This window comes from Pyrus communis, chromosome 5, assembly GCF_041283825.1.
Source record: "Pyrus communis isolate YQ-2024b chromosome 5, ASM4128382v1, whole genome shotgun sequence".
Taxonomy (NCBI): Eukaryota; Viridiplantae; Streptophyta; class Magnoliopsida; order Rosales; family Rosaceae; genus Pyrus; species Pyrus communis.
The window spans coordinates 7,828,347-7,856,005 of NC_142569.1; the positions used below are offsets into that span (position 1 = coordinate 7,828,347).

The 27,659-nt window shown below is 37.4% G+C and overlaps 2 protein-coding genes and 3 pseudogenes across 6 annotated transcripts; 3 read left to right on the forward strand and 2 right to left on the reverse strand.

Annotated features, from left to right (window-relative positions):
• Positions 1 to 1,096: 1,096 nt before the first annotated feature.
• On the forward strand, positions 1,097 to 3,101 carry LOC137725981 (plasma membrane-associated cation-binding protein 1). Its single transcript, XM_068464830.2, has 5 exons — positions 1,097 to 1,475; positions 1,659 to 1,803; positions 1,960 to 2,049; positions 2,247 to 2,331; positions 2,443 to 3,101. The coding sequence occupies exons 2-5, from the start codon at positions 1,690 to 1,692 to the stop codon at positions 2,787 to 2,789; spliced, it is 636 nt and encodes a 211-aa protein (XP_068320931.2). The 5' UTR covers positions 1,097 to 1,475; positions 1,659 to 1,689; the 3' UTR covers positions 2,790 to 3,101.
• A 6,774-nt stretch (positions 3,102 to 9,875) lies between these two features.
• On the reverse strand, positions 9,876 to 11,927 carry LOC137726856 (uncharacterized; annotated as a pseudogene). Of its 4 annotated transcripts, none has more exons than XR_015962466.1 (3): positions 11,633 to 11,927; positions 11,262 to 11,335; positions 9,876 to 11,141 (listed from the first exon to the last, which is right to left on the reverse strand). The product of XR_015962466.1 is annotated as an uncharacterized LOC137726856, transcript variant X2 (transcript). The 4 variants fall into 4 exon arrangements; XR_015962465.1 differs by having other exon boundaries at positions 11,262 to 11,339; XR_015962467.1 differs by having other exon boundaries at positions 11,262 to 11,348.
• On the forward strand, positions 11,905 to 15,841 carry LOC137724670 (pre-mRNA-splicing factor ATP-dependent RNA helicase DEAH7 pseudogene; annotated as a pseudogene).
• A 227-nt stretch (positions 15,842 to 16,068) lies between these two features.
• LOC137726587 (uncharacterized) lies at positions 16,069 to 21,031 on the reverse strand. The gene is made up of 2 exons (XM_068465523.2): positions 18,190 to 21,031; positions 16,069 to 16,708 (listed from the first exon to the last, which is right to left on the reverse strand). Exons 1-2 carry the CDS (start codon positions 20,813 to 20,815, stop codon positions 16,371 to 16,373), a joined length of 2,964 nt encoding a protein of 987 aa, XP_068321624.2. The 5' UTR covers positions 20,816 to 21,031; the 3' UTR covers positions 16,069 to 16,370.
• A 2,666-nt stretch (positions 21,032 to 23,697) lies between these two features.
• On the forward strand, positions 23,698 to 27,369 carry LOC148696670 (uncharacterized; annotated as a pseudogene).
• The last annotated feature ends 290 nt before the right edge of the window (positions 27,370 to 27,659 follow it).

The window sequence follows — 27,659 nt, forward strand, 5'->3', positions numbered from 1 at the left end:
TCTTCAGACAAAAATACAATTATTCTTACAACAAAAACCAGAACAATGATTCAAAATGTATGATGTCTTGTACCAGTAGCACTTGGAAAAATCCAGTTATATACACCATAAACTAAACCATTCTGGTACCAAAACCAAATCATATGCAGCTAAAAAACCAATACAAAACCTGTCTTAGCCCCACTGCAAAACCAATACACAGTTTTCTTGTTTCCCACTCCTTCTTATGGCCTCCAAACCCTAAAAAAGAAAAAAATAAATAAAATTATAATTAACCCCCATGTGGATGCTAGCTAGGCTACCCAGCTATGTACACACACATGTATATTATTTGCATTTTTAAAATTTTTGTGAATTTTTAAAATTTTTAATTTAATTTATGGGTGGTTTTTTTGTATGCACATACAATCAAACAAAGAGTAACATGGCATGAATTTTTGTCTGCATTATTTGTAAATGGGGGGGCCATGGGGGGTTGGTTTTATTCGAAGAAATTTGCTCAGTCATCGACGGCGTGAATCATGATTGCCAAATATCCAGCGAAGCCACGTGACAAGTATTTTCTGTGAAGCCAAGGGAAGAAGAAGAAGAAGATCCATACACGTTAACAATTAAATTTACAGATCAACATCCAAATCGGGAAAACCCTTCAAGGGTCCCACGTTTCAATTTGATAAAATCTACTCCCCCTTGAGGTGATTGCCAGCTGTCACCTCCCCCTACATGGCCCACACCACAATTTCCCCCTACATTTTCATAAAAAAACTTACATGCACTCGGACCATGATTTGCGATCGTATAAATACTTCAAACTAATCATACACATTAATTATTTGTAATTCAGGTGGTTAAAATTATTTTCATTGTGTTTGAGGTATTAAATTCGAATCCTACATCTCTTAAAAACACACACCACCGCATATAAGAAAGAAATTTATGCCTAGACCACAATTGTGATAATATTCTAAATTAATAACGTATTATCATATATTCTAACTTTTTCACCAACAATACATTATTGATTTGAAATACAACACGATAATGTTTCAAGTCTAGGTGAGTCTATCTCTCCCACATACCCCACAAATTTACAACCACGCCACCCTGGCCTTGAATCACATATCGAATTGTGAAAAAATGGCCAAACCTACCTGTGAATTTTGGTGGACTGTCATAGCCCTTATATTTTAAATTCTATAAACCGACGGCGGAGGGTAGTTTAGGCAATTTGCATGGGGAGGTTGGCTGGTATCAATGAATAACTAGGTATTTCGGCAATTAAAGTGGAATTATAGGGGTATTTAAGTGTGAGTAGCATATGTCTATATGTTGATGTGCCAGGTTCTAAAGATTTTGTGGTATTAGTTTTGGAGAGACAGTTGGCTGCTACAGTGATAGAGCCTTGAGGTGGACCTTGAGAGTTTGATTGGAGAAGAGAAGGAGAAAGGAAGAGAATTAATCACACAATTAAATAGGTAAGATATAGAGATTATTATTAGCTTAGTTTCGTCAAGTTCTTTGTGCTTTTGCAGGCTTCAAAATTTTCGTACTTATTTTCCGTATTTTTGTTTGCATAACTTTAGAGGATCGTTTGGTAACCAGTTCGGTCTGATACTTGAGTTTTTCTGATTTTCGGATTGTTCGTTTTTCGGTTTTAGACTTTGTTTAAGGGATATTTGAGTAGAAGAGATGGGTTATTGGCAAACAAAGGTGCTTCCAAAGATCAAGAAGGTGTTTGAGACCAAAACCAGTTCAAAAAAGGCTGCTGCTGCCGAGGCTTGCAAGTCCTTTGATGAGTCGAAGGTTTGTTTTATATATATATGTCTTTTTTTTTTTTTTTTTTTTTTTTTTTCTCTCCTGATTTTTAGGTCAAATGATTTTATTTTCTGCAGAAGATCATACGGATAAAACGGTTCATCGATATTTGTGGTATATAACTGTATATGCATCTGTTTTCAGGAGGAAATAACCAAGGAGTTTGAAGAGAAGAAGGCTGAGCTTCAACCAAAAGTAATTGAATTATATGAAGCTTCCTCAGCTGAAATCAAGGTAAGATATTTAGAAACTTGTCGTATAAGATGAGAAAATATGTCTTGTCACCAGTTGCATACGAGTATGTATCTGTATATGCTAAAAATCTTGTTCATAAGACAACTTAAGAGATAAACAACAAAAGAGTAAATTAATAAACCAATACTTAAGTGCTAATAAACTCTTTTTCTTTAACTTAATTTCATATTTAACAGATTTTGGTTAAGGAGCGCAAAGAGTCAGGATTGAAGAAGTACTCAGCAGCAGTCCACAAGTTCCTTGAAGAGTTGGCTAAAATTGGTATGTAAATTATTTAAATCATATTCAACGATTTTTGGGTTTAATTCTTCAAAAACACTTGTGTTTTTAATTATTTAATTAATTGGTTTGAATCTATATTTGCGTGAACAGAATTCCCAGGATCCAAAACAGTATCAGAAGCCTCTTCAAAATATGGGTCAGCCTATGTTTCAGGTCCAGTTTTCTTTGTGTTCGAGAAGGTCTCAACATTCATTGTGACTGAGGAAACGGTAGAGCCGCTGCCACCGCCAGCAGAAGCAACAAAAACTGTGGAGGAAACAAGTGGTGTTGTAAAAGAAAAGGAGATAGTTATCGAAGAAGAGAAGAAAGAAGAGGTGGTGGTGGAGGAGAAGAAAGAGGAGGTTGAGAAACCTAAACCTACTGAGCCCGAAGCTGCTGCTGAGGCTCCTCCTCCAAAGGTGGAGGAATCTGCTGCTGCAGAACCACCAAAGCCTTAGGAAGAACAATCAATCAACCATGCATGGATTAAAAAGGTTTAAAATTATTAAGTCCTTTCTTCCCAAGTCAGTGATGACTTCTGTGTAAAATGTTATATTTTGGTGAAAATTTTTGATTTGTTATTCTTTAATACTTGTAATCTCTTTGGGAATATTTGTTTTCCCAAAGTTTCATTCATGTGTAATCTTTTGGTCTATCAGTCTGTGTATGTATGTATGCATGTATGTGTGTATGTATCAGTTATATCCTCTATGTGAATTACTATGTAATACTCTATTACAGTACCAATCAAACAAGTACTGGTTGGCAAATTCAGTTCTTTCCTTATTATTTATTGTTTCTGTATAGCTTTGTGTTCGTTGCTCATGTGGCTTAATTTATATTTGTGTGTCTACCTCAACGTGTTTGTTTATTTAATGTTAAAGTGTTTTTTTTTTTTTTTTTTTTTTTTAGCAGCTACTTAGTACTATGGTCTAGTAGTATTCCTCTTCACTTGTAAGTGAAAAATCTTAGGTTCGATTCTCGTTAAAAGGAAATTTGAACCACATTATTGCTAATCCATTGTGAGGCTAAGCCCACCTCCTTTCCCTTAGTATAAATAATATAGTTTGTTAAAAAAAAAAAAAGTTTTTTTAGCTAGTACAGTAGTCTTGCACGGACAATTGAGCTTTAATCTAAACAGTTGAGCTTTTTTTTTTAGATTAATAGGGGAGATAGATTTGAATTTCGATTTTTGACTGTTTAAGAGCGTTTAGTTATATCAAAACATGACATTATAACGTTATTGTCCCATCTTCACACATTATTCTCCCATGTTTCAATTAATATTTTTCAAAGACAAATTAATCGTTTTGTACACATTTATTTTATGATTGCATTGGATATAATCAAATTTTAAACCTATTATAATCCTCACCAATATATAACCTTACCCTTCCTCACTACATAATCACAATAGAGACCTAAACACTAAGCCAGAGTTGTTAGAGTGGTGAGCAATTAGATTATTTTACATACAATAAAAGTAAAAGAAGAAAGTAGTGAGCAATCAAGAAAAGTGATTGAAGAGTTTGTATTCATGTGAACACATAGGTTATTTGATGTTGTCATATCTCTAAAGTGAGTGTTTTAGACTTTTCGTGATGTCCGAATGACACAATTTCAATTTAAGCATGTATGTTTAAAGCCTGTTTTAGACAAAATTTGTCCGAATATGTCATTTATCATGTTTAATTCGGATTTTAAATACCACTTAGTATTACGATCTAATGACATTCTTTTTCACTTGTAAATGAGAAGTCTCACCAAAGGCGAATGTGAACCACATTATTGCTAGTCTATCATGAAGCTAAGCCCACCCATTCTCTCTTAATGTAGATAATATCATTTGTTAAAAAGAAAAAAAAAAGATTTTAATTTTTTTAATTTTTAATTTTATTTCCTTTTAGATACCTAGGGTTTCTAAGATTAAATTAGATAAGATAATTGATCTCTTCACTCTTTTTTTTTAGGAAAACTAATGAAAATGACTTGAAAACTTTGAGTTTTAATAATAAGGATAAAGTGAATAGTATCAGAATTGACTTTTTAGTATAAAAATATGGTTTTTCGTTAAAATGAACAGTACTTTGGATTTTTCCGTTAAAACTCCCTTTTTTTTTTACGCACCTCTAATTATTCATGATGATTAAGTTGAATAAGAGGTGTTGTTATCCACATAACCTTATTAATTTTTATTATTTAATATTTTTTAATTCATTCAATCCAACGATCGAAAAATTGAAAAATGTGTGTGGCCCTTAAATTAGGATAATCAATGGATAAATGTAAATATACCCAAAAAGATTAAAAAATTAAAAACAATATTGGGCCGTTCAAAACGGGAAAGACAAAAGGCTAAGTATAAAAAACAGCCCAATTTTGAAAAACTCGAGTTCGTTTGAATCAAATACAGAGCAGCTGGTGATCGGGCATTGCGTTCTTCTTCAGCCTCTCTCTCTCTCTCTCTCTCTCTCTCCCTCTCTCCCCCCCCCCGACTCAGTATGCGTCTCTGCTCTTCCATGTACGCCCATATCCATACACCACACAACTCTATCTATCTATTTATTTGTTAGCGAAGAGAAAGTCTTTCGCTTGTTGCGTTCATTCAATCCTGCTCTCTCTCTCTAATTTGTAACGAAGGATCTCAATTCTCTCTCTTTATTCTAATTTTTAATAGCAGCATGCATTTACATACACAATGCCAACCAAAAGTTGGATTATTTATTAGGAGTAAATTCTGACGCATGATGTACATTTTTTTTAACAAAATTATTTTCAGCTTTTTGAGATTGATGCGTATTTGAGGAAACTCAGAGAAACAGTGGTTCAGAAGTGCAGGTTTGTTAAGAACCCATATCCACTTGCTTGGGTTTATATTTACTTTTTGAAGCTTCAAATCAAAGTGCATTTTATTGACGTGTTGCAAATAACGAAATTGAATGTCTAACTTTATTTTAGTACGGTGGTTAAACTGCGAATGAGTGCACATCATGGAGGTTAAAGGTTTTTGTAAAGGAGGTACTAAAAGTTCAATGGAAAAGTCCTCCAGGGGAAAAATTCTGAAGCCATTGGCGGCAACAAAGTTGCAGTCTCCAACCGGAGTAGAGAGATTTGTGATACTCTTGCTAAGACTGCCATAAAAAGGACTAAAAGGATCTTGCTTGAATGTCAATTGACTTTGTTCATTTAGAGAAATTGAAATGCAGTTTTGTGCAGGTTTTCACATTGACAGCTCTGTAAATCTCCTTAATGGATCGTTTTCTGTATAGATATGTTATATTATGGATCAATCTACTTCTTGTTTTCCGTAAGTAAATACACATAATTAGATTTCTATCCATTTGCTGTGTTATGTGAGATGACGCTGCTCACTGAAGAATGGATCAGATGGATCCTTAATTTCCCGTTCTCTAGCCATCGGGGTTTGTTTGGGTTGTAAATGTTAGAACTTAGCATGGTTGTATAATTATAACACAAAGAAATAATCGGCTGACCTGATTACAGCAATTGCCATGGAAGTTGAACAAGATTGACTTTGACTGGTGTAGCCATGGTTGGTTGTTAATCACAAACCAGAACTCTTCTACTCACTTAGAGACCTTTATATTCTGATGGTGATTGACCTTTAACGTAGAAATATTTCTCTGAGAGTAGGGAATTCATTTTATACGGATACAATGGTAGCCAACTTCCATCTATCGTGGAGGGTTGGTTGTTCACCCGTTGCACCAAATCCCAACCGTGTATGGAGTGGCTTTAGAAACACGTTGGATGTATTTCCTTAATTATAGGATGTTGGTTTTACATGTATTCAAACTCTAATGATTTGTATTACCAACATATTACTTCTCCTTTATCACAACTAGTTGAGTTCACATAGGATTCTTACAATAAACCGTACTTGTTAGCTTGGCGTTCAAGAAATATCCGTTGAAGAAACAATGCAATGCTCCTTTTGTTACTTTATGCTGTCACTTCGACGCGCTATTAAACCTTGAAGGAGGATTGCACATTACATTCCTAGACAACTTGTTTTCAAAGCATTACAAAATAATCATTTCATAATTGCACATTACAAGATCGACTCAACTAAACATGTTCTTTGGAACAATGATCTGTCATTTAATTGCACATTACAAATTTGAATCAACATAAATATTGTCAATAATAAGCTGTAGTGATACAAGGCACAATGAAACATGCAATAGTTTCCTTTACTCCATGAAACATGCAAACTCCATGAAATCATGCACTCCCACATTTCAATAGCCGTTAAATGTTATACCCTAAAAGATCGCAAACCATTCATACATTCCTTTCTTTGGAAAATAATATTGACAAGTATTGAGTTTTAAAATCATAATTACATAATCCAGTTCCGGAAGTCTTTTCACTTTGATGAAAAACATATGTACACAAGTCTTTTTACCAAGTGCTCATTCATGCAACTTAACTTAAGGAAGACAAAATTCAAGCACAGGTGAAAATTTATACACATCTTGCAAAAGTTAATGAGTGTGAAAACCAATTTTCCTTTCACTTATTCTCCCATTTGGGCTAATATTCATAAATATATTATTTCAAAGAATGAGCGAAATAAAATCGCTTCATATTTTAGACATAAGAAAATATACCATACCCAACATAAGGTTGTCAAACTGAATTTTAATAATAAGTTACACTTTAAATTTTACCATTATTACAATTCATGGCAAAAAATTATGAAAATTTGCAGAAACATATTATATGCTAAACATATAAAAAATTCAGGTCATTTGGTGACCATTAGACATGTCATTCATCCGACTTTAATCATGACACGCAATCTACCAGAAAAATTATGTGCATCTATCATAAATCTATACATCCATAACAAATTCAATTTCACATCATTTCAATTTTGATGTCCAAAGGAAACTCAAGTAGTCAAATTTCATCCTCTAAATGGGCATCAGAGTTCAAATTGAAAAGATTTACAAGCGTCATACTTAAATAATGCGTACTTGGGCAATCCTTGATTAATCTTTATGATTCCAATATTTTTGCATCAACAAGTCTCATAAAGAGACATAGAGTATATCATGATGCAACCAATTTCTATGCCGCAAAACCACAAACTATAATTGGGCTCATTGTGAAGACATGGAACTTAATCCCGAACGAAACTTTATGAAACTATTTTAATTTACACATTTGGGCAAGAAAATTAATTAGTTTCTAGTACTAGATTATATGTCACAAGAGTACCTTCATGAAAAACTTCAACACCTGTGGGCAAGATGAAACTTTCACAACTCTTATGAAATAAAATCCATACTATGCCATCTTAATCAAGATGCAAGTTTGATCAAAGTAACCTTAAAAAACAAACCCTTACATCAACTAAGTCATTGTGGCTTGCTTAGTTGATGCAAGCATGTAAAGAAATTGATCAACTCCAACCTGAAATAAGTCAAAAGTCACATGGATTGTCAACTAAGTCATTATGATAACCTGATACTTCGAGTCTTGCCAACAAATGGCATCGACCCAATAGTCTTCTTCATGACTCTCTTTAATATCCAATTAATCTCACAAAAACTGTCAGCATGCTTGAAAGAGATTAATCACAATATAACAAGCCATATTAAAATTGTAATATCATACTTCCTCCACATGGATGTCAATATTATAAAGCATGCTGAAAATAATTGCTTCAAAAAAAAAAAAAAAAAAACCCATAGATGACACACATCTTCTCTCTTGCTGAAGCTGACATCATTAGCTACCTCAAGGACCTAGTTTATTTTCTGTCAGTAATGCAAATCCACTAGACCATTAGTATCAGAAACTTTGCATTCGCCTTACAAACACCAAGCTGAAAAATTAAAAGAATTGACAATTCTTTTTATTTTCTTTCGAAAAGAATACCTCCTGTGGATGCCACATGTCAGAATTGTACAATCCTTTTTCTTCTCTTTTGACACACATATGTTGATAAATATCAACGAATCAAAGCGCATTGTTCAATTTTCTACAGGTGAGAGAAATGAATGCTGCAAAACTAAAAAGAGATTAAAACCAAATTAACATTGATAATTCCCACACCATCACTTTTAATTTCATATCTCATGCATGCACACATAAATCATCACTACGTGTTTATTGAGAACAACAATTTTAAGGATACTCCCACAGACTGCTACAACCTTAATCATTTGTGTACATATGTGCTTCATGTTCTTGGCGCCATCAGCAGCATGCGCAGTGCAGGGAGAGTAAAAGAAAGAGTAATAGACATGGTTTCTGATAAAAATAGTTTTCCTTTTCTTAATTTATGATGTGCCCCAGCCTTTTGTGTGTGTAGGACAACTCAATGCTTATTTAAACGCACAATATGTCAATTTTGCTTCATGTTTGCAAAACTCAAAATTTGTAATCCATATTTGATTATTTCCCACAGCAACCAATAGTATGGCTATTCAATTCAGTCAATATATATCTACTATACATTACCATAGAACACAGCAGATTGAGAAATTGATTTACATGAATTTACTTTACCCATTTAATTGGAAATCAAAGGCAACAAACTTACTCATGTAAGGGTTTTGTCAGGCACCGATCACATATAGAAATAACATGGTTGATTCTTACTCCCATAGATGTATCAATTACATGCACAACAATCTGGAGATCGAGAACGGGAGATGGAGCAAATGAAGGAGCGGGTGTGGCGTGATCTGGTGCGCTCGGGTGTACTCAACCTCTACACCCATCAAGAAGAGCCTTTATCTTTCTTTTTCCTGCAGTGAATAAAGATTTGGCTGTCGAAGACATGAAAAACTTGAAACAACCATTAGTGATTGTTAAATGCATGTTTATAACACACCTAATTTGGGCAAGATATATAAACTGCCATTGACCTTCATTGTATAGCCATCATTCAAGAATATTATCATGCGATTATTACAAGTCTTTGGACAAGAATATGGCCTGATCTACATGATGTCATACACTGATTAAAACTACCAACAATTTATACATCCTCTTCGTTGGAAAAGAATGTGAACATTTCATGAGTTTTAAACCACAATTATTCTTCCTTTACTGTTATTGAACAATATTCTTAATTGTTCATAACATTTTACTGCAAACCAAACTGTTAGTATAGGAGCAGATAGAACCGGATTGTAAACGAGATCGAACCGGATTAACGTAGTGAACAAGCAAACATCTGCAAGTGTGAGTTCATCTGCACACATGTATCTCCAACTACTTAAATGATCTTCGATCTTGTCCAGTGTGTCGAACGACTTGTTCACCGCTGTATCGTTTTCTTATTGAGACAGAGCAAACCCACATCTATAAACTTCCATCTATCGTGGAGGGTTGGTTGTTCACCCGTTGCACCAAATCTCAACCGTGTATGGGGTGGCTTTAGAAGCACGTTCGATGTATTTCCTTAATTATAGGATGCTGGTTTTAACGTATTCAAACTCTAATGATTCGTATTACCAACATATTACTTCTCCTTTATCACAACTAGTTGAGTCCACATAGGATTCTTACAGTAAATTGTACTTGTTAGCTTGGCATTCAAGAAATATCCGTTGAAGAAACAATGCAATGCTCCTTTTGTTACTTTATGCTGTCACTTCGACGCACTATTAAACCTTGAAGGAGGATTGCACACTACATTCCTGGACAACTTGTTTTCAAAGCATTACAAAATAATCATTTCATAATCCGATTACAATAAAATGGCATTAGAAATAAAATCTTCATTGACAATTTTGAGCAATTTCTTGAGTTGCACCCAAGTTGTAATGTATTAGGAAAATGATGAAGATGTCCTGCAGATGCTGCTACGAAAACATGCATCCAGGAATTGCAAGTTTTCGTAGAAATGATCGTATGTGGAAGGCCCCTACGGCACCAAACGAATCAATTGTGTACATCTCACATTCCAACAAAGGTTTCCAAAACTCAAGAAGAATACGAGAATAGATCATTTTTCCATCATGTACGCACTAGAAAACTTACTTCTTCCCCTTCTCTATACATCAGCTACTGTCGTTGTTACTGCCTCTCAGAAACGGGAATATATGGAACTGAGAGAGCAAAGACTCCATGACCTTTGCAGGAACTGTTTTGTTTTCCTTTTCTGCTACTTGAGAATCTGAATCCCGCCAGAACTTGATGATTTGTAGATTTTCTTCCTCTGTCAATCTCTGGACAAGGATTCTGGAAGCATAGCCCTTTTCTCTCATTTGAAGGCATATCTGCAAGGGATTGTTTTCTGTAAGAGTGACCATGTACAACCAGCCCTTCTTTGACAAAAGATTGTCAGAAACAGGCAGTATCCTATCAATCACAGTACGTCCATTCTCCCCGCCAGCCCAAGCAGACGCAATCCCTTCACGTCCCACCTCATCTTCAGGGGTCGGCACATAAGGCGGGTTCACAACTATTACATCAACCAAACCTTTCAGACGCTTCTCCAGTCCTGATGCAATGTTAGTGTTTATCAACTCCGCATGAACCCCATGTGCTTCTAATGTCTCACGAGTCACCTTCACTGCGTGGGGGTTGATATCAGTCGCAATATAATGCGCTGCCTGGCCAACAATAAGAGCTAGAGAAGTAATGACATAGCCACTACCGCAACCCAGTTCCAAGCACAATGTCGGTTGGTGCTGCAACAGGTTTGTTCGATCAGCTAAAAGAGCATCGACTAAAGCAAACGAATCATCACACGGTTCATAAACCTCGGGATGAGAGCTGACAAGGCGGATTTGGGCGATTCTGGAGGACATCTTGTGTATGACCTACCAAAACAACGTAGTTTCGAGGAAGACGTAAAGATTGATGCAACTGGGATAATGAACTCCAACTAGAACCAACTATGACTACGAGTATGATTGTTTGAATAGATTACAATCCATTACCTGCCCATCACTCCATTGCTTGCCTTTGCTGGTAGCTTGGACAGAAAGTAATGAATCTTTTATGGGTTCCAGCTCTAACTAGCAAAACTCAAAAAATTAATCAAATAATTTCAGCCTACAAATATACACTTCAAACACCAGAATTTATATCTACTTATGATCACAGAAAAAAACTGAATTTTCAACGAGTGAAGGCACGAATTCCTCAGGAAATACAAAAATTAAGCATCTGGGTAGTCCAATAAACTACAGTTTATGGTCTGAGATTACACAAGAGTTGGGAAGGAAATTAAAATAAAGCAGAATGGTTTAAGAAGAAATTGCATCCCAACAAGAACTGATTGAAATAAAGGAGCCAGCTTCTTACGTACCTTCAGAAGTCAAACAACAAGAACTGAATCGGTTCCTTGCTGCTTCCTCTCTTGCTCTGAAATTTCTCTAGGGTTTTGACTTCTGTGGTGTTTATTTACTCAGTCCAGGTGAAAGCGGGAACTTGCAGAGGTTGGTACTGAGTGGGCGGCCTCTGTTTTCACCACATTGGGCTGTGCTGACCCAATACAAAGGGCCAAGGCCCAAATAGAGAAGCCACAACCGACCCAAAACAGGATCCAGCGGAATATTGCTACCCCAGATCAAAGTTTTGACCTTTTCTGATCGAACACCGTTACAAAGTTGAATACTTTTCTGGGTTTATGTTCATAATTCGACAGCCGCCTGAATCCCCCCCAAGGTAAGAGAGACCCCATAACTCTGTTTCAATCACTATTTCTGTGATTTATATTTTTGTTAAATCAACAAAATTTATACAAATTAAAAAAAAGAAGCTGATTTGGGGCTGGTGAATTCTGCCCAAATCTGTTTCCTAAGCTTTCCAATTTGTTTTGGTTGCAAGTTATATAATCTATAGATGTGGGTAAAACGGTAAATATGCACGTAAAGTTTTCCAATTTCCTTTGTTTGTTGGGAGAGACTAGGTTTTGGTACCAAGTTTGTAATTGTACCAGGTTTCTTGATGTATAAGTTATTGTGTGTGTGTGGTTTTCTATTGAAAACAAAGGATTGAATCTGTTGATACGGACAAAACAAGGGTAACAATGGAGCAAAAGAATAGCAGTGGTGGTGGGGGATTATATGTTCCAGGGAAGGGGAAGGACAGAGTTGTTTTTAGACGTCCTGAGAAGAAATCTGTCTTAGGTTTCAATGTCAATGGTAATGCGAAATTGGGAGGGTTTAAGGGTGTTGATGGAAGTTTTGAGGCACTGAGAGTTTGTAAGGGTAGGTATGCTTATGGCAGGGAAGAACATAGGAGGAGGAGAGATTGCAGAGATGGTAGCAGTAGTTATGGTAAGGATTGTTGACGTCGAAGGAAAGAATGTGACCGGTGTGAACAAGATCAATGTGGTGGAGAATATGGAAGAAGGCGGAGTAGATACAATATTTCGGAATCTGATGCTTCTCCCTGGGATCCCATTTCTTCGTCGCCAGTTTGAATTTGTCCTTCTGGAGATGCGGTTAAATCTTCAAGTTCGAAACATGATGTGAGTTCTCGTAGAATTACTCTTCATTCAGAAAATGCACAATTATTTGAGGATGGAGAAGGAGACATGGCTGATTTGGACGAAGTCGTTAAAATGAGATTAGTGAAAGCATGCGTCTAGAGATGGAATACAATTCTGATCATGTGTGGTACGATAGGGAAGAAGGAAACACGATGTTTGATACAGTTGATAGCTCGTCTTTGTTTTTTGGAGATAATGCTTCTTTTCAGAAGAAGGAAGCAGAGTTGGCAAAAAGATTGGTTCGAAGAGATGGAACTAAGATGACCCTTGCTCAGAGCAAAAAGTTGTCTCAGCTCACTGCTGATAGTATGCGGTGGGAGGATCGTCAACTTTTAAGATCTGGTGCTGTTAGAGTGACTGAGGTGCAGACTGAGTTCGATGATGAAGAAGAGCACAAAGTTAGATCTTCTCATGCATGATACAAATTTGAAGCCTCCTTTCCTCGACGACAGTGTTTTTGTAAAGGATGGAGTGTTGTTTTTACCAAGCGATCAGAGCCGATAATGCCAATAAAGGATCCCACATCTGATATGGCCATAATTTCTCGCGAAGGGTCTGCTCTCATTAGGAAAATCCATGAGAAGCAAAATCTGAACAAATCGCGTCAGCGTTTTTGGGAGCTTGCAGGTTCTAAACTAGGCGATATCCTTGGTGTTGAGAAAGCACCGGAGCAGGTTGAAGCAGATACTGCTGCTGCAGGTGCAGACGGTGAAACTGATTTCAAAGAAGATGCAAAGTTTGCACAGCATATGAAGAATGGGGAAGTAGCAAGTGAATTCGCAAAGTCAAAAACTATCTCGCAGCAACAGCAGTTTTTGCCCATATATTCTATGAGGGATGATTTACTTCAGGTAATTCGAAAAAATCAAGTTATTGTCATTGTTGGAGAAACCGGTTCTGGAAAGACGACTCAACTGACACAGTATCTGCACGAAGAGGGATACACTGTAAATGGCATTGTGGGTTGCACCCAACCAAGACGTGTGGCTGCCATGAGTGTTGCAAAGAGAGTTAGTAAAGAGATGGAGACTGAGCTTGGTGACAAAGTGGGGTACGCTATTCGCTTTGAGGATGTGACTGGAGCAAATATCATAATAAAGTAAATAACTGATGGAGTACTTATGCGTGAAACACTTAGAGATTCCGATCTTGACAAGTATCACGTAGTTGTGATGGACGAAGCCCATGAAAGGTCACTAAACACGGATGTGCTGCTTGGGATTTTGAAAAAAAGTGGTTGCCTGACGTCGTGATTTTAAGCTCATTGTGACATCTGCAACACTAGATGCGCAGAAATTTAGAAACTTTTTTGGAAGTGCACCGATTTTTGAAATTCCTGGGAGAACATTTCCTGTATCTATCAGGTATAGTAAAACCCCATGTGAAGATTATGTTGAAGCTGCAGTGAAGGAGGCCATAACGATTCACATCACCAGCCCTCAAGGTGACATCCTCATCTTCATGACCGGCCAAGATGAGATCGAGGCAGCTTGTTATGCCCTATCAGAGCGGATGGAACAAATTATCTCCACCTTGGTTAAAGAGGTGCCAAAACTCTTGATACTTCCTATATATTCACAGTTGCTTGCTGACTTGCAAGCGAAGATATTCCGAAAAGCTGAAGATGGGGCTCGTAAATGCATTGTGGCAACCAACATTGGTGAGACATCTTTAATGGTAGATGGAATCTCATGTCATTGACACGGGCTATGGTAAAATGAAAGTATACAACCCGAAAATGGGTATGGATGCTCTTCGAGTATTTCCTATTAGTCAGACTGCTGCTAATCGACGTGCTGGGCGTGCTGGCAGAACTAAGCCTGGCACATGTAATCGGCTATACACAGAGAATGAGTACTCAAACGAAATGCTACCCAATCCGGTGCCAGAGATCCAGAGGACCAATCTTGGATATGTGGTCTTGTTGCTCAAATCTCTTCAGGTTGATAACTTGCTAGATTTTGATTTCTTAGACCCACCTCCCAAGGATAATATTCTGCATTCTATGTACCAGTTGTGGGTGTTGGGTGCTCTTAACAACGAGGGGTGGTTAACTGACCTGGGCTGGAAAATGGTGGAGTTGCCATTGGACCCTCCACTCGCTAAGATGCTATTGATGGGTGAAAAGCTAGGATGTTTAGACGAGATTTTGACAATTGTGTCCATGCTTTCAGTGCCGTCGGTATTCTCTAGGCCTGAAGATAGGGCAGAGGAGAGCGATGCTGCAAGGGAGAGATTCTCCTTCCCAGAGTCCGACCACTTGACATTGTACAACATTTATCAGCAGTGGGAACAACATCAGTATCGTGGGGACTGGTACGATGATCATTTTTTGCAAGTTAAAGGGCTGCAAAAGGTTAGAGAGGTGAGGTCCCAACTTCTAGAGATACTGAAGACACTCAAAGTCCCGCTCACATCCTGTTGGCCTCATACTGATACCGTGAGAAGAGCTATTTGCTCCGCTTACTTTTGGAACGCAGCAAGATTGAAAGGTGTGGGGGAGTATGTCAATTGCCGGACTGGGATGCCATGCCATTTGCACCCGAGCAGCGCACTTTATGGTATGGGCTGCAATCCAGATTATGTGATCTATCATGAGTTAGTTTTGACAACGAAGGAGTATATGCAGTGCGCCACTGCAGTGGAACCCCAATGGCTGGCTGGGTTTGGACCCATGTTCTATTAAGTGAAGGAGTCGGATAACTCAAAGTTGAAGCACAAGAAGAGGCAAAAGGGGGAGAAGACAGCGATGGAGGAGGAAATGGAGAATCTGAGAAAGGCTTGAGCAGAGGCGGAGAAAGAAAGCAAGCAGAAGGAGAGGGAAAAGAGATCCAAGCAGCAGCAAGTCGCAATGCTGGGTTTGCACCAGGGCTCATCTACATGCTTGAGGCCTAAGAAACTTGGCTTGTAAATTGAATTATTATGTACAAATGATAGATCAGTTTAGAGTTTATTTGGGTTGTAATCATACTTGTTTCCTTTGGCATTGTGGTTTTTATATGGCAGTATTATAATCTTTTATTTTCCCAGTGGAGGGGAAAAAATATCCAACCTTTGGATTATATATTACCCCTCTCAATTTACTAGTCATGACAAGTTCTATGAAATGAGGTTGCATGGAGGCTTCTTCTCGAGGAAAGTCATTCATTGTACTCAAAATTGCAAACCCGAACATGTCGTGTCGTGTCAAATCGTGTTAGCTTCGCAGGTTTTAAAAATTCAGGCCATACATTTATATGATGACACAATAATGCAAACGAACCATTACCCATATCAGCACTTTTGCCTGCCATTGATAACCAGAACAAATCTACCTTCACTCTAACAAATACAACAACAAAACCAAAAAAAACCCCCAAAAATAAGGACCGACTGCCTGCTTGCTTTCATCACTTCTTACTTTGGCTGCCAGCTAGCTACTGCTATAGTACTACTCAACTGTGTTCGCGACTTGATCCAAAATCGTCTATTATTGTACATGTTCTTGACATTTTTGTTGCCGGGTCACCAAAATATTGTTGTTGCTACACGAAGCGATTCAAGTATTGAATCATTGCATGTAAAATGTATTTGGTTGTTTAGCCTGTGCAAGCATTTGAACAACTTCTCTCATGGTTGGTCTCTCCACACTTTGCTCTTCAACACATAAAACCGCGACGAAAAATACCTGCATCGCTTCGTCCATCGGAACAGCGTCTAGCCGTTTGTCGAGGATCTTTATAACCCCTTCTTTCTGCGAGTTGGTCTGAATCTTGGTCCACTGAACAATGTCCATTCCCTCTTCCCCAAATCCACCAACTGGCCTTCTTCCTGTGATGAGCTCCAACAGTACAACTCCAAAGCTATACACATCGCTCTTCTCGTCAACTCTCAATGTGTATGCGTACTCTGCTCCATGGCACAGTAAACAAATTTAGCTCATTGTAAATTTCATAATATACAAGAAACAGGTGAAAAAAGTGAAATCGATTTGTCTAATTTGAGTTAAGTACATGGAGAATATACTCAACGGGGCTGCCTGATTATGATAACTTTCACAATTAGTGAGACTGCGTAGGATTGAGTGAGACTAAAATACAAGAATGTCTCAGCTTTTTGTAAGAAATACACTACAAATGAAGTGATATATCCACCGTTCTATTTTTATTTTTACTCGTCTGCACAACACACAGAAAAGCAATATGCTGTCTGTAAAAGGAAAAGGTCATTAGGGTTTTATGCCATAATCTTCACAGATGCCTTACTTTCTAGGGTTTAGGGAAAGTAAAGCTTGGATCCCAAACAAGATACTCGATGGGTTATATGGAGTTTTGTGGATTTTGGGTTCAAATGGATTTTTGGTCAAAAAGGTGGGGTTGTAATTGGGTTGAAGGGGACATCGAATTTTATTGTTTCAAGACATGCAAAAGCTCATGCTGCACTTCACTGTGTGTAGAGAGCAATATAAAAAGCAAAAGGAGAATTTCCTATGTCAGTGGAGCCTTTGCCCTTTCTGTAATCCATATGCCACTCCTCGCTACTTTGGTTCCAACTAAAGTATACACATAGGGAAAAGAAACAAGCATTTTATAGGGAAAATACATAAGGACCCTAAATCGATTTGGTGTATCTTCATTTACGTCTTAGTGTTTTTCGAGTTTTATTTTAAATTAAAAGTTTGTGAGTTTTATTTTTAATTAGAAGTTTGTGACATGATCTGTATGTGGATGTTTTCTATCTTCTATTCATCTATTCACCCATTATAATACCAAATTGAGCAAAACAAATCAAGATTTGAAGTAATCATTCCATCTGGAATTTTTGAAGGCGGCTGACTTAGTCCACCAAGTCACAAAAGACACATGGAATGTGCTTTAATTGCTTTAAGTGCTGCATCAAGTGTATAGGTCTATTTTAGCTAATTATCACTACTTAGTCCTCTACAGTAGTTTGAGTGAGTGTGATACTTATATATAAGAATTAGGTAACATGAGTTTGAAACCTATAACACTATTGCTACACTAGTGGGAGTTAAATATAATGATATCACACTAAAGTTTTTCGATCCACTAATAGTGTGATTCCTATGTGAGTTTAATATAATAGTATCCCACTTACTTTTTTCAGTATGTTGTGGATTACTAGCCTATTCAATTAATTGATGTTAAATTAACTTTAAAAAAAATTCTCAAACAAGAGAAAAATTAGGTTCAACCGGGGACATATCCCATTTCTCTATCTCATTCATATCGTGTGACTCATGTGATGGGTTAGATAGAAAAACAGTGATTCACGTGATGAGTGAGAATCAGATAGATAGATGAGGATACATCACGTTACATGCAAGAATCCCCGCTCGAATTGGGTTAATGATGTAGCAAAAGGATTACCTGGAGCAATGTAACCGTATGAGCCAGCAATTGCGGACATGCATTCTGATGTTCCAGTGTCCTGCAAAAACTTGGCAAGCCCAAAATCTGCAACATGAGCCTCAAATTCTGAGTTGAGCAGAATGTTGTTGGACTTAACATCCCTATGAAGAATCAGAGGAGAACAATCATGGTGCAAATAGCAGAGCCCTTTCGCTGCTTCAATGGCAATATTCAACCTAGTTTCCCACTTGAGATATCCTCCTCTCTTCCCATGCAAAACTTCACCTAAACTTCCATTCGGCATGTACTCGTAAACCAGCAGATTTGTCTCTTTGTTTGAACAGAATGCCAGCAACCGGACAATGTTCCGGTGGCGGATTTTTCCCAGTGTTTGAATTTCTGCGGAGAGGCCGTTGTCGTGTGACGAGCCTTTGTTGATTCCCAACAGCTTCTTCACCGCCACTTGCTCGCCGCTCAACATTGTTCCTCTGTAGACAATCCCAGCTCCACCTCTCCCTATCACATTGTTATCCTTTATGCACTCTAAGATGTCTTCACTTCCAAATTCCAGTTTTTGGAATGCTGTGAGCTTCCACGAGTTCGAATGTTTTCGCACCTTTCTGGTCTTGATAATTGCAACGGTTGCAAACACGAACGAGCACAGCAAGAGGCCTAGTGCAAAGACAAGCTTGAATTTGCTGAGGACTTGAGAGTGCGTGCCGGTTTGGCTGTGATCTTCTGATGCTGAGGTTGAGGAGTATTTGCATGGATTCGCAGAAGAATCGCAGAGCTCAGGGTTACCGACAAAGGATGTGGAGTTGAAGAACAAGTATTGTCCTGTTTGTGGGATTGAACCGGAGAAGTCATTGTGCGAAAAGTCAGCAGACGTTAGGCTTTTCAAGGAGCCTAGCTCCTTTGGGAGGCTCTGGTTTAAGTGGTTCCACGAAACGTTGAAGTAATTCAGTATGTGGATTTGAACAATCTGAACTGGGATTGGACCTGAGAGTTGGTTTTGGCTCAAATCTAAGTAGGTTAAAGAGAGACAGTATCCAATTTCCGGAGGTATTGTGCCCGAAAAATTGTTTCTGCTCACATCCAACTTGAGAACGCTTTGCAACCGGCCAATGCCAGATGGGATTTCTCCAGTGAATTGGTTTCCACTCAATAGAAGAATCTGCAGGCTTGAAAAGTTTCCGATAGAAGCAGGAAGGCACCCGGATAAGCGATTGCTTGACAGATTCAGCTGGCTGAGTTTTGAGGGTTGCTTTCTTGTTTCCTGTGGAAGCTGTCCGGTCAGATAGTTGTTCTGCAATTCTACCAGTGAGAGCTCTGGCAAGTAAAGAAACCCCGGTGGTATTGATCCAGTCAGATAATTCTGCCCCATTCGGACTCTTACTAGCGTGTCACATTTGCCAAGATCATCAGGTAGAGGCCCAAAGAGAAAATTGTTGAGCAGAATCAAGATCTTCAGCCGCCTTCCGAAGCAAAGAGATTTTGGGACAACTCCGGTGAGCTTGTTACTCGAAAGATCAAGCTCAATCAGTTTACCATTCTGACCAAGCTTTGAAGGTATGGCTCCAGTGAAATTGTTATGCCACAGCTTCAAGACTTCCAAGTTTGGTAGCTCCGTGATAGAGTGAGGAATCTCCCCGTGAAACTTGTTGATAAAGAGGTTCAGGAGTGTGAGCTCGCGGAGTCCAGAGAACTCAGCGGGGATGTCTCCTGTTAGCGCATTGTTTGACAGATCAAGAGACCTCAAGCTACTCAAGTTTCCCAGCTGAGCAGGAATCGAACCGCTGAGCTGATTTGTTTGCAAGAACAAAGTGTCTAGCTTTTTCAGATTCCCTAGCTCCAGAGGGATTGGCCCCTCCAAACCACAGTTTGCGAGGTCTAAATGAAACAGATTGATCAGCTTGCCAATTTCTGGTGGGATTCCACCTTCAAATTCGTTGTAATATCCCAACAAAAGCTGCTGTAGGTTAGTGAGGTTTCCGAGCTCGCGCGGTATGTAACCGCTCAGGTCATTTCCCGCAACTGAGAGATAATTGAGCCGCACCATGTTTCCATAGCTTGGAGGAATGCTTCCACTGAAGTAGTTCCCGCCAAAGTCCAACCGCTTCAGGTTCGGAAGTTGAGTGACCCCTAATGGCAGTGAGCCATTGAAATCATTGTTGTAAGCATCTAGCGATACAAGCTGCTTCAACTGAGAAAACTCCCAGTCCAAGCTTCCGCTGAACCCATTGTTGGATATGTTGAGGTTTTGTAGCCTGGCTAGCTTGTGAACACTGGAAGGAAAAGTACCCGCAAATCCATTTCCTGACACTGAAACATTGACTAGGGTTCGGAGTTCTGTGATCGCTGGCGAAAGAGTACCTGAGAGGTTGTAGTTGGATATGTCAAGTGAGACAACTGATCTGTTTAGGCCGTCACAACGGATTCCAGCCCAAGAGCAGAGGAACATGTAGTTTGACACATTCCAAGTACTTAAAGAAGGATTTTTCGAGTCTTCGAAATTTTGTTTGAGAGAAACAAGGATCGAAGCTTGCCTCCTGAGAGACAGATTATGTGAAGAAGCAGAAGAAAAACATGTTAGGAACACAAAGAGAGAGCAGAGGAAAAAAGACTTCATTCCGGAATTCGCCATTGGAGGGCTTCTGGTTTAGAGAAAAACAGCAACCATTTAATTCATAAGTGGTCTGATTTTTTTAGAGAGAGAGAGAGAGAGAGGACCTGGGGATGCTATTAGTATGGAGGGAGCATTCAGCTTTGGGTTGGAAATTTTGAGGTCTTTGTAGCACAGCATATTTTTGGTTGCACCTTTCAACTTTATAGAAAGGAAAAGCAAAAGCAGCTTCATGCATTTTTTTGCATTTAAAGAGATTCATAACAACAACAGACCGTTTGATCAACCAATATTTAAAATTTGCTTTTCCTTTCAAGGCCGACTGACATATTTGACCTTTGCTTTGCTTATTATTTAACCCAAATAAGAATTTTAAAGTGACAATCATAAGGAGGAAATCATTTCATCAACCAAATTGATTGGGGACTTGATATGCATTAATTCCTATTAATGTATGTTTGATTTTGAACCATAATTCAACCATTGCATTGTAATATAATTTTGGTTTTGGTTGAAAAATGTGAAGAGACTGAAGGACGGAATGAAAACTACAAACTAAAAACAGTTTTAATTAAACTTTTTTTTTTTAGTTTCAAGATTTTGTTTTCACATAATCTACTTCATTTCTTCTTCGTTCCTCCACCTGCTACCTCCCTTCATCCTTTTCCATTCCTCATTTTCCCCATGTATTTCCCTCTACCTCTAAATCGGCGTGATTATCAAACGATCACTTAATCGTGTTACTGTGATTGAAACAATAAACCTGACTTTTCTTCAAGGTCTCACTTTGTTCTTTGGTCGTCGGATACCTTTTTTGATACATGCAATATCAATAAAAGAAATCAAACACAAGATCTTCGGCGTACGGATAAATACTTTTAATCGTTTTAGCTACAAACTCATCACTCTAATCAGATATCTTAACTTCGTGTGAATGTTGTTGCATTACATCAACATTTGTACTTAGATATGTCTGCCAAGAGGATTAATGAGGGGGTCTTTTTGGGTTGAACAAATGATGATTAACTAAGAGCTAAAGAAAGATATGATCAAGTTGGGAGAAGAAGCAGATAAAACTCCATGATTTCCTGCTTTTAAAGTGGACACATTAATTGGGTTGTTTTCGACCATCTTCCTCCCTTTGGTATTTTGCTTGGAATAGCCAGCAGTAGTACTGTAGTATATTATTCCAGAAGAGGAGGAGGAGCCCTCCCTCCTTCCTCCTTCCCCTTTTGCTTTAGACCAGAACGTGAAAAAAGAAAAAGCATATAGATTGATATTGGAGATGTTGGGATTCATCGCTTTAATCTATGTCACCCTCCTCTCTCCCTCTCTTTTTGTGGACCTCTTTTGAATCTTTCTCTATTTTTATATGGTCAATGAGTTATACTGTATAGTTCTCCCTAGGAAGCATAATTATGAATGCAATAAAGGCCAGGTTTGGGAAGCTTATTACTGTTCAATGTTAGGTCAGTTGGTGTCATATTGTAGTATCTAAGTTTGAGTTTATTAAATAAGAGTGTTTTGGAAATCATAACGAAAAAAGAACTCTAGGTAAATAAGTCGAGTTTGATATGTGGCTCTGAAATTACTCTTGTTTTTGCATCAAATTATGACTTGTAAGTATGAATGACTTCTCTATGTAGGCTTAATTATATTAGTGGCTTCAAAACAATGTTAAAACCTCAAAGTGTGGAGCTATCTATACACTCATTTTTACTTTTACACACTCTTCTCAATTTCTAGCCGTCAAATCAAATGAATTGAAGAAGATCAATAAACAAAAATTAATAAGTGTGTGTAGGAGGTAAAAAAAAAAAGTGTAAATAGTACTACCCAACCTCAAATTGCCCTTTAAAAGTCATACTGACTCACTTTACCCTCTCTACTAACGCGTTGTGACTCACTTTACCCCCATCATCAAGTCTGTCATAAACCCTCTCTTTCCCCCTCTCCTTCCGCCTTCTCCCTCTCTTTGTTCACATGTTTGAATCTTTTTTCACCTGAAATCAAGGACTCTAGGCCGATCTATAGATATATAAATATATACACAAAGTAGATGGCTTAAGTGGAATGAACCCTTGAGATAATTTCATAAGAATGCTTTGGTTTAAAGAGACCACAACACAATAATGGACAATGTCGCCAAATGGGACCATAAAGAAGACAAAAATCTATTGCTATATATTATGATTGAATTTTTAGAAAGAAAAAAAAAACAAAGAAGATAAAACACTCGATTGATCCTCCCCAGATGGTGACTTGATCTCTGAGCTCGTGTAAGGTGATTGCTTCCATGCCTCTACACATTTTGATGATGATGCTGGTTTATGCACCAATGGTCCATCATCATAATCATCATCAGCGGCGGAATCTTCCTTGCTAGCTGGTTACTTTTAGCCACAAGAATAATTATATGGATCATTTGACTGCATAATGGCCCTCCTAAAGTCATCAAAGTTCAACTCCATCTCCAACATGTTTGAACAAACATTTCGATACACACTGGGGAGGAATTTTTCTTGCAAACAACAATGTAAGTATGATTTAAGAACTCGAACGCAAGATGAAGCCCACACGTCACTTTACCTAGTTGTCTTTGGCGACCAAGCCTTAACCTCTTTGAAATATTTTGTCAAACATCTTACTCCAATGACATCATGCTTCATGATAGCATTAAAGTTCTATTTAGGCGAGGGATTACCGAGTTTAAGGGATTTAGGCTATATTAGTAAAAAAATGGCTACAGGCAATGCACTAAAAGGATTTGTATATGACTATTTGAAAGGAGTTACTTGAAAAATCTTTGCTTACTTCTAGGGTACTTAAAAATTCCCTCGTCCAAACATAACATCAAGATAGATATGATATATGTCGAAATTTCCATTCCAAATTAAAAGAAAATGTTGAATGTGTTAGGTTCTGTAGTACGAAAGGAAAAAAAATGGCCAAACAAGTTCACAACACCAACAGCAACATCTCCAACTTCCCCAGTAGTTTACTCGTTCAAGGCTTCATCCCCACCAACACCATCTTTTTCTCCTTGCCATGACATTCCAATTTTCTCGCTTGGGTACCTGGATGTGAGCGGAAAGGATTTTGAAGAAACAGGGAGTGAAGGCGATGCAGATGCAGACGATGAAGATGTAGAGACGAAGACACACAGATCGAGCAGTGGACAACGGTTTGGTTCTATTGGATTTGACACTTGACGGTGATGGTTTGTTTCAATTGGGTTCGACTGGTAATTTCATTGGTGGTGTGGTCTGTGTTTGACGGTAGTGGTGGTTGTTTTGACGGAGGTGGTGGTGGTTTGTCACTGCGTCTGCGACTGCGAGAAAGGGCGAGGAGAAAGTAATTTTTCTTTTAATTAAGAAAGATCCATGTGACAGCACATAATTGGAGAGATTTTTCAGTGTGACCATCACACGGATGGTACAGCACGTGTTATTACATAAATAGTGGGATATGTATGTCAAAAAAGTTAATAACTTAAAAAATATAATTTTCCACTACTTACATAAAAACACGTGTTATACCACCCGTGTTCCCGTCACAATTAAAAATTTCTCCACATGATTGGTCGTTAGTCAGCTTCTCTCTCGTTTTCCATTAAGCTTCTGCCTCGTTCTCGTTATATTTTATTTATTTTCTAATGTTTTATCTTAGAATATTTATACTAAATACATCATAAATCGGAATAATATTTTCAAAGGTAGCTACGAAATCGTTGCGACGTTGCATTCATCCCTTCAACCCCACAACTTCATCTTTTTAAACAAAAAATAAAGGGAAAACTTGATATAAGTCTAATTTTTTGGGTCAATAGTAGGAATAGTTCAATTTATTAAAATAAGTCCAATTCTTTAAATCTTATTATTTTATTATCAATAATTATCTCTTCAATGATAAGATTTATTATAAAAATCAAATTTCTTCCTAATTATCTCTTTGATTTTTTATTTATTTTTGTTCTTTCTTGTTCTTTATCCCGTTTTAAACCCCATTTATAGATTTTATTTTTATTTTTATAATCAACCTATATCACATGTTAATTATATTTATCTACCTGTATGACAGATTCTTTTTTATAATTAAATAAGATTCATGTGTCTTGCTTGTAGATATATTATGTTTTTTTCTACCTTTTAGTTAGGTTTCATATCTTACTTATATGTATGATATACATTCATATATTTGTTACTTAAGTTAGAGTAGAATGATTTCCAGATAGATTTATGTCAATATATATATTTTTGTTATATGATATTAATTATATTTTTTGGGGTTGAAAATGCATAATATTAGAAAATTTTAATTGATTTTTAATATTTTTAGAAAATATAATGATCATTAAAAAAATAAATACATATAATTAGGTAATTGGACTCACTCCTAAAAACCATCTATGTTTTTGGACCTGGATCTAAAAGCCCCATAAATAAAATTAGTTCACTAAATTCGAATTTGGTCACATACAAACTTACTATTTCATAACTTAATTAAACTTTTTTGCCCTATAATTCTTCTCCCAATTATGAATTTCAAATTTACTTGACTAAAGCTTTATCATCGTAAGCAATGTTGCAACGAATTTGCAGAAACTTTTGAAATTTTTTTTTTTTTTTTTTACTAATAATGAAATTTAGTATGAATAATATTCTGTGATAAAGCATTAAAAAAAATCAGCCTTTTTTAAAGAAATTGAGTGTCTATTTTATATTTACTAATTAGGGTTTGTGGATAAAAGTGCTTTAGATTCATGATACTTGATTTATAGTAGTAAGAGGAAACACTTCGAACTTAGATATTTAATTAGAGAGAAATCCGACTTTGTAACACTAAGGAATTTCTCCAATTGAGAGTATTTTTTGTATAAAGGTTATCGTTGTCGATCGGGATGGTTTTCAGGTTTACTAAAACATGGGGGAAGGGAAGGGAACTAGACTAGGCTATGAAGGGTCCAAGTAGGTTTCGAATGAGAACCCAGATTGAAACAAAAGTTGTGACGTTGCGACATGTACTTTGTAGTCTAAGTATGCTTGCTTCCTTGAGCTTGTTCTAGCTTGCATTGTATCTCATGTAATCCATATGGTTGGTGATTAGTCTTGTCCTTCTAAACTCCTAGATTTGAACAATCTTTCAGGGCTATTTTATCCCAATTCTCAGAGGAACAGATGAGTAGGTACGAGTCGTTTCGGATAGCTGGATTTCAGAGAGGCAACATGGAAGGGGCATGATTCCATAGAGAAGGCATTTCTGGAACCTTTGTAAGTTTTTCATAAATGAGGGTTTTGTTTTCTCCAATTTAGTATGCTTGCTACCTTGAGCTTGTTCTAACTTGCGTTCTATCTCATGTACATATGGTTGTTGATTAGTCCTCGTCCTTCTAAGAGGAACAGATGAGTATGTACGAGTCGTTTCGGAGAGCTGGATTTCAGAGAGGCAACATGAAAAGGGTATGATTCCTTGTTACCTTTCCATATAGAAGGCATTTCTGGAACCTTTGTAATTTTTTCATATTTTCAACACAGTAGCCATTTGGCACTAATCTTTGTGTGCATTATTTGTTGCAGTTGTTAACTATCATCAGTGGAACGCCAAAAGTATCTGCGCCTATGAATATTGTAGTGTCAAGGATAGCAAAGATGTTGGTTGGTGAACTTGTTGAGACAGGTAGTTATCGAAAATTTAGCGTAACATGAATTTTAATGGCCCAACGTTTATTTGCCTTACCAGGAGCCTCTAAGTTTTGTTCCACCGGAATAGTGATGTCGGAGAGGAAGGAGTCTGGGCCTATCAGGCCATGCATGCCACCTTAGAGAAGCATACAAAAGGTTGAAGCTTGAAGGGAAGGTACCAAAGAGATCACCGCACTTCCGGTAGATGGACCAATTTCACGTTCTGCAGTTCACTGGACAGGTTACTACCCATAACCTTGTTAGATGACATGGAAACTTTGATGGCATTCTTTCTTATCTTGTACCTATAGACATCGAAATTTCAGTGAAGTAAATGTTCACCAACATATTAAAGTTTCGATATGTTAGGGCATACGTGGCATGTGCCGTGTGTCTCACAAATCATACACGTGGATGCGACTCATCAAAATCGAACGAGTCATCAAGAAGGACATGTGTCAACACTTGACGGAAAGGAATTATTTGATTTTAATTTAATTAAATCAAATGTTAATTGATGGAGTCATATCATGAACTGACCCACAAATCGAATCTTAGTTCTTTCGTCAATTAATCAAGCCCACAATCAAGGCCAAATCCATCCGTAGTAAAGGCTTTGAGAGTCTCTAGATGTTGAAGCTTTGAAACTTTAAAGCTCTCAAACATTCAAACCCCCCAAACTCTCAAACACTCGAGAAGACTCGGAGAACCCTCTACATTCTTCATCAAACCCCTACACATGCTAGTTCTACCATCGCCACAAGCCAAATCATTGTGGCAATCGTTCGTTCGAGATTAAGTCATCGCAACTCTTGGATCTGTAGCACTACACACCTTACATTTCGAAGATCGAATTAGATGATCAAGTTTGTAAAGTGATTGTAACCCTAAACTCATTAATACAATACATTTACTTTGTACACGTATTCTTGTTTCATTTACTACAAAAAAAAAAATTCATGTTTACAGTACATTTTAAAGGAAAACTGCAAATAGAAACCAAATGAAAAAAAATGCTGGTTTAAATTTACATCTTTAGGAAGTAAAGTTGCTTAAAAATTCTGCACCATGATGCTGCGTTTTTAAGATCCTCCGCGTCTCAATAGGTTTGTTTTCTGAAGGTTATTTGGAAGACTTGGAAACATGAGCCCATGAGTAAAACATGTCCAGTTGGTTTGAGCTTT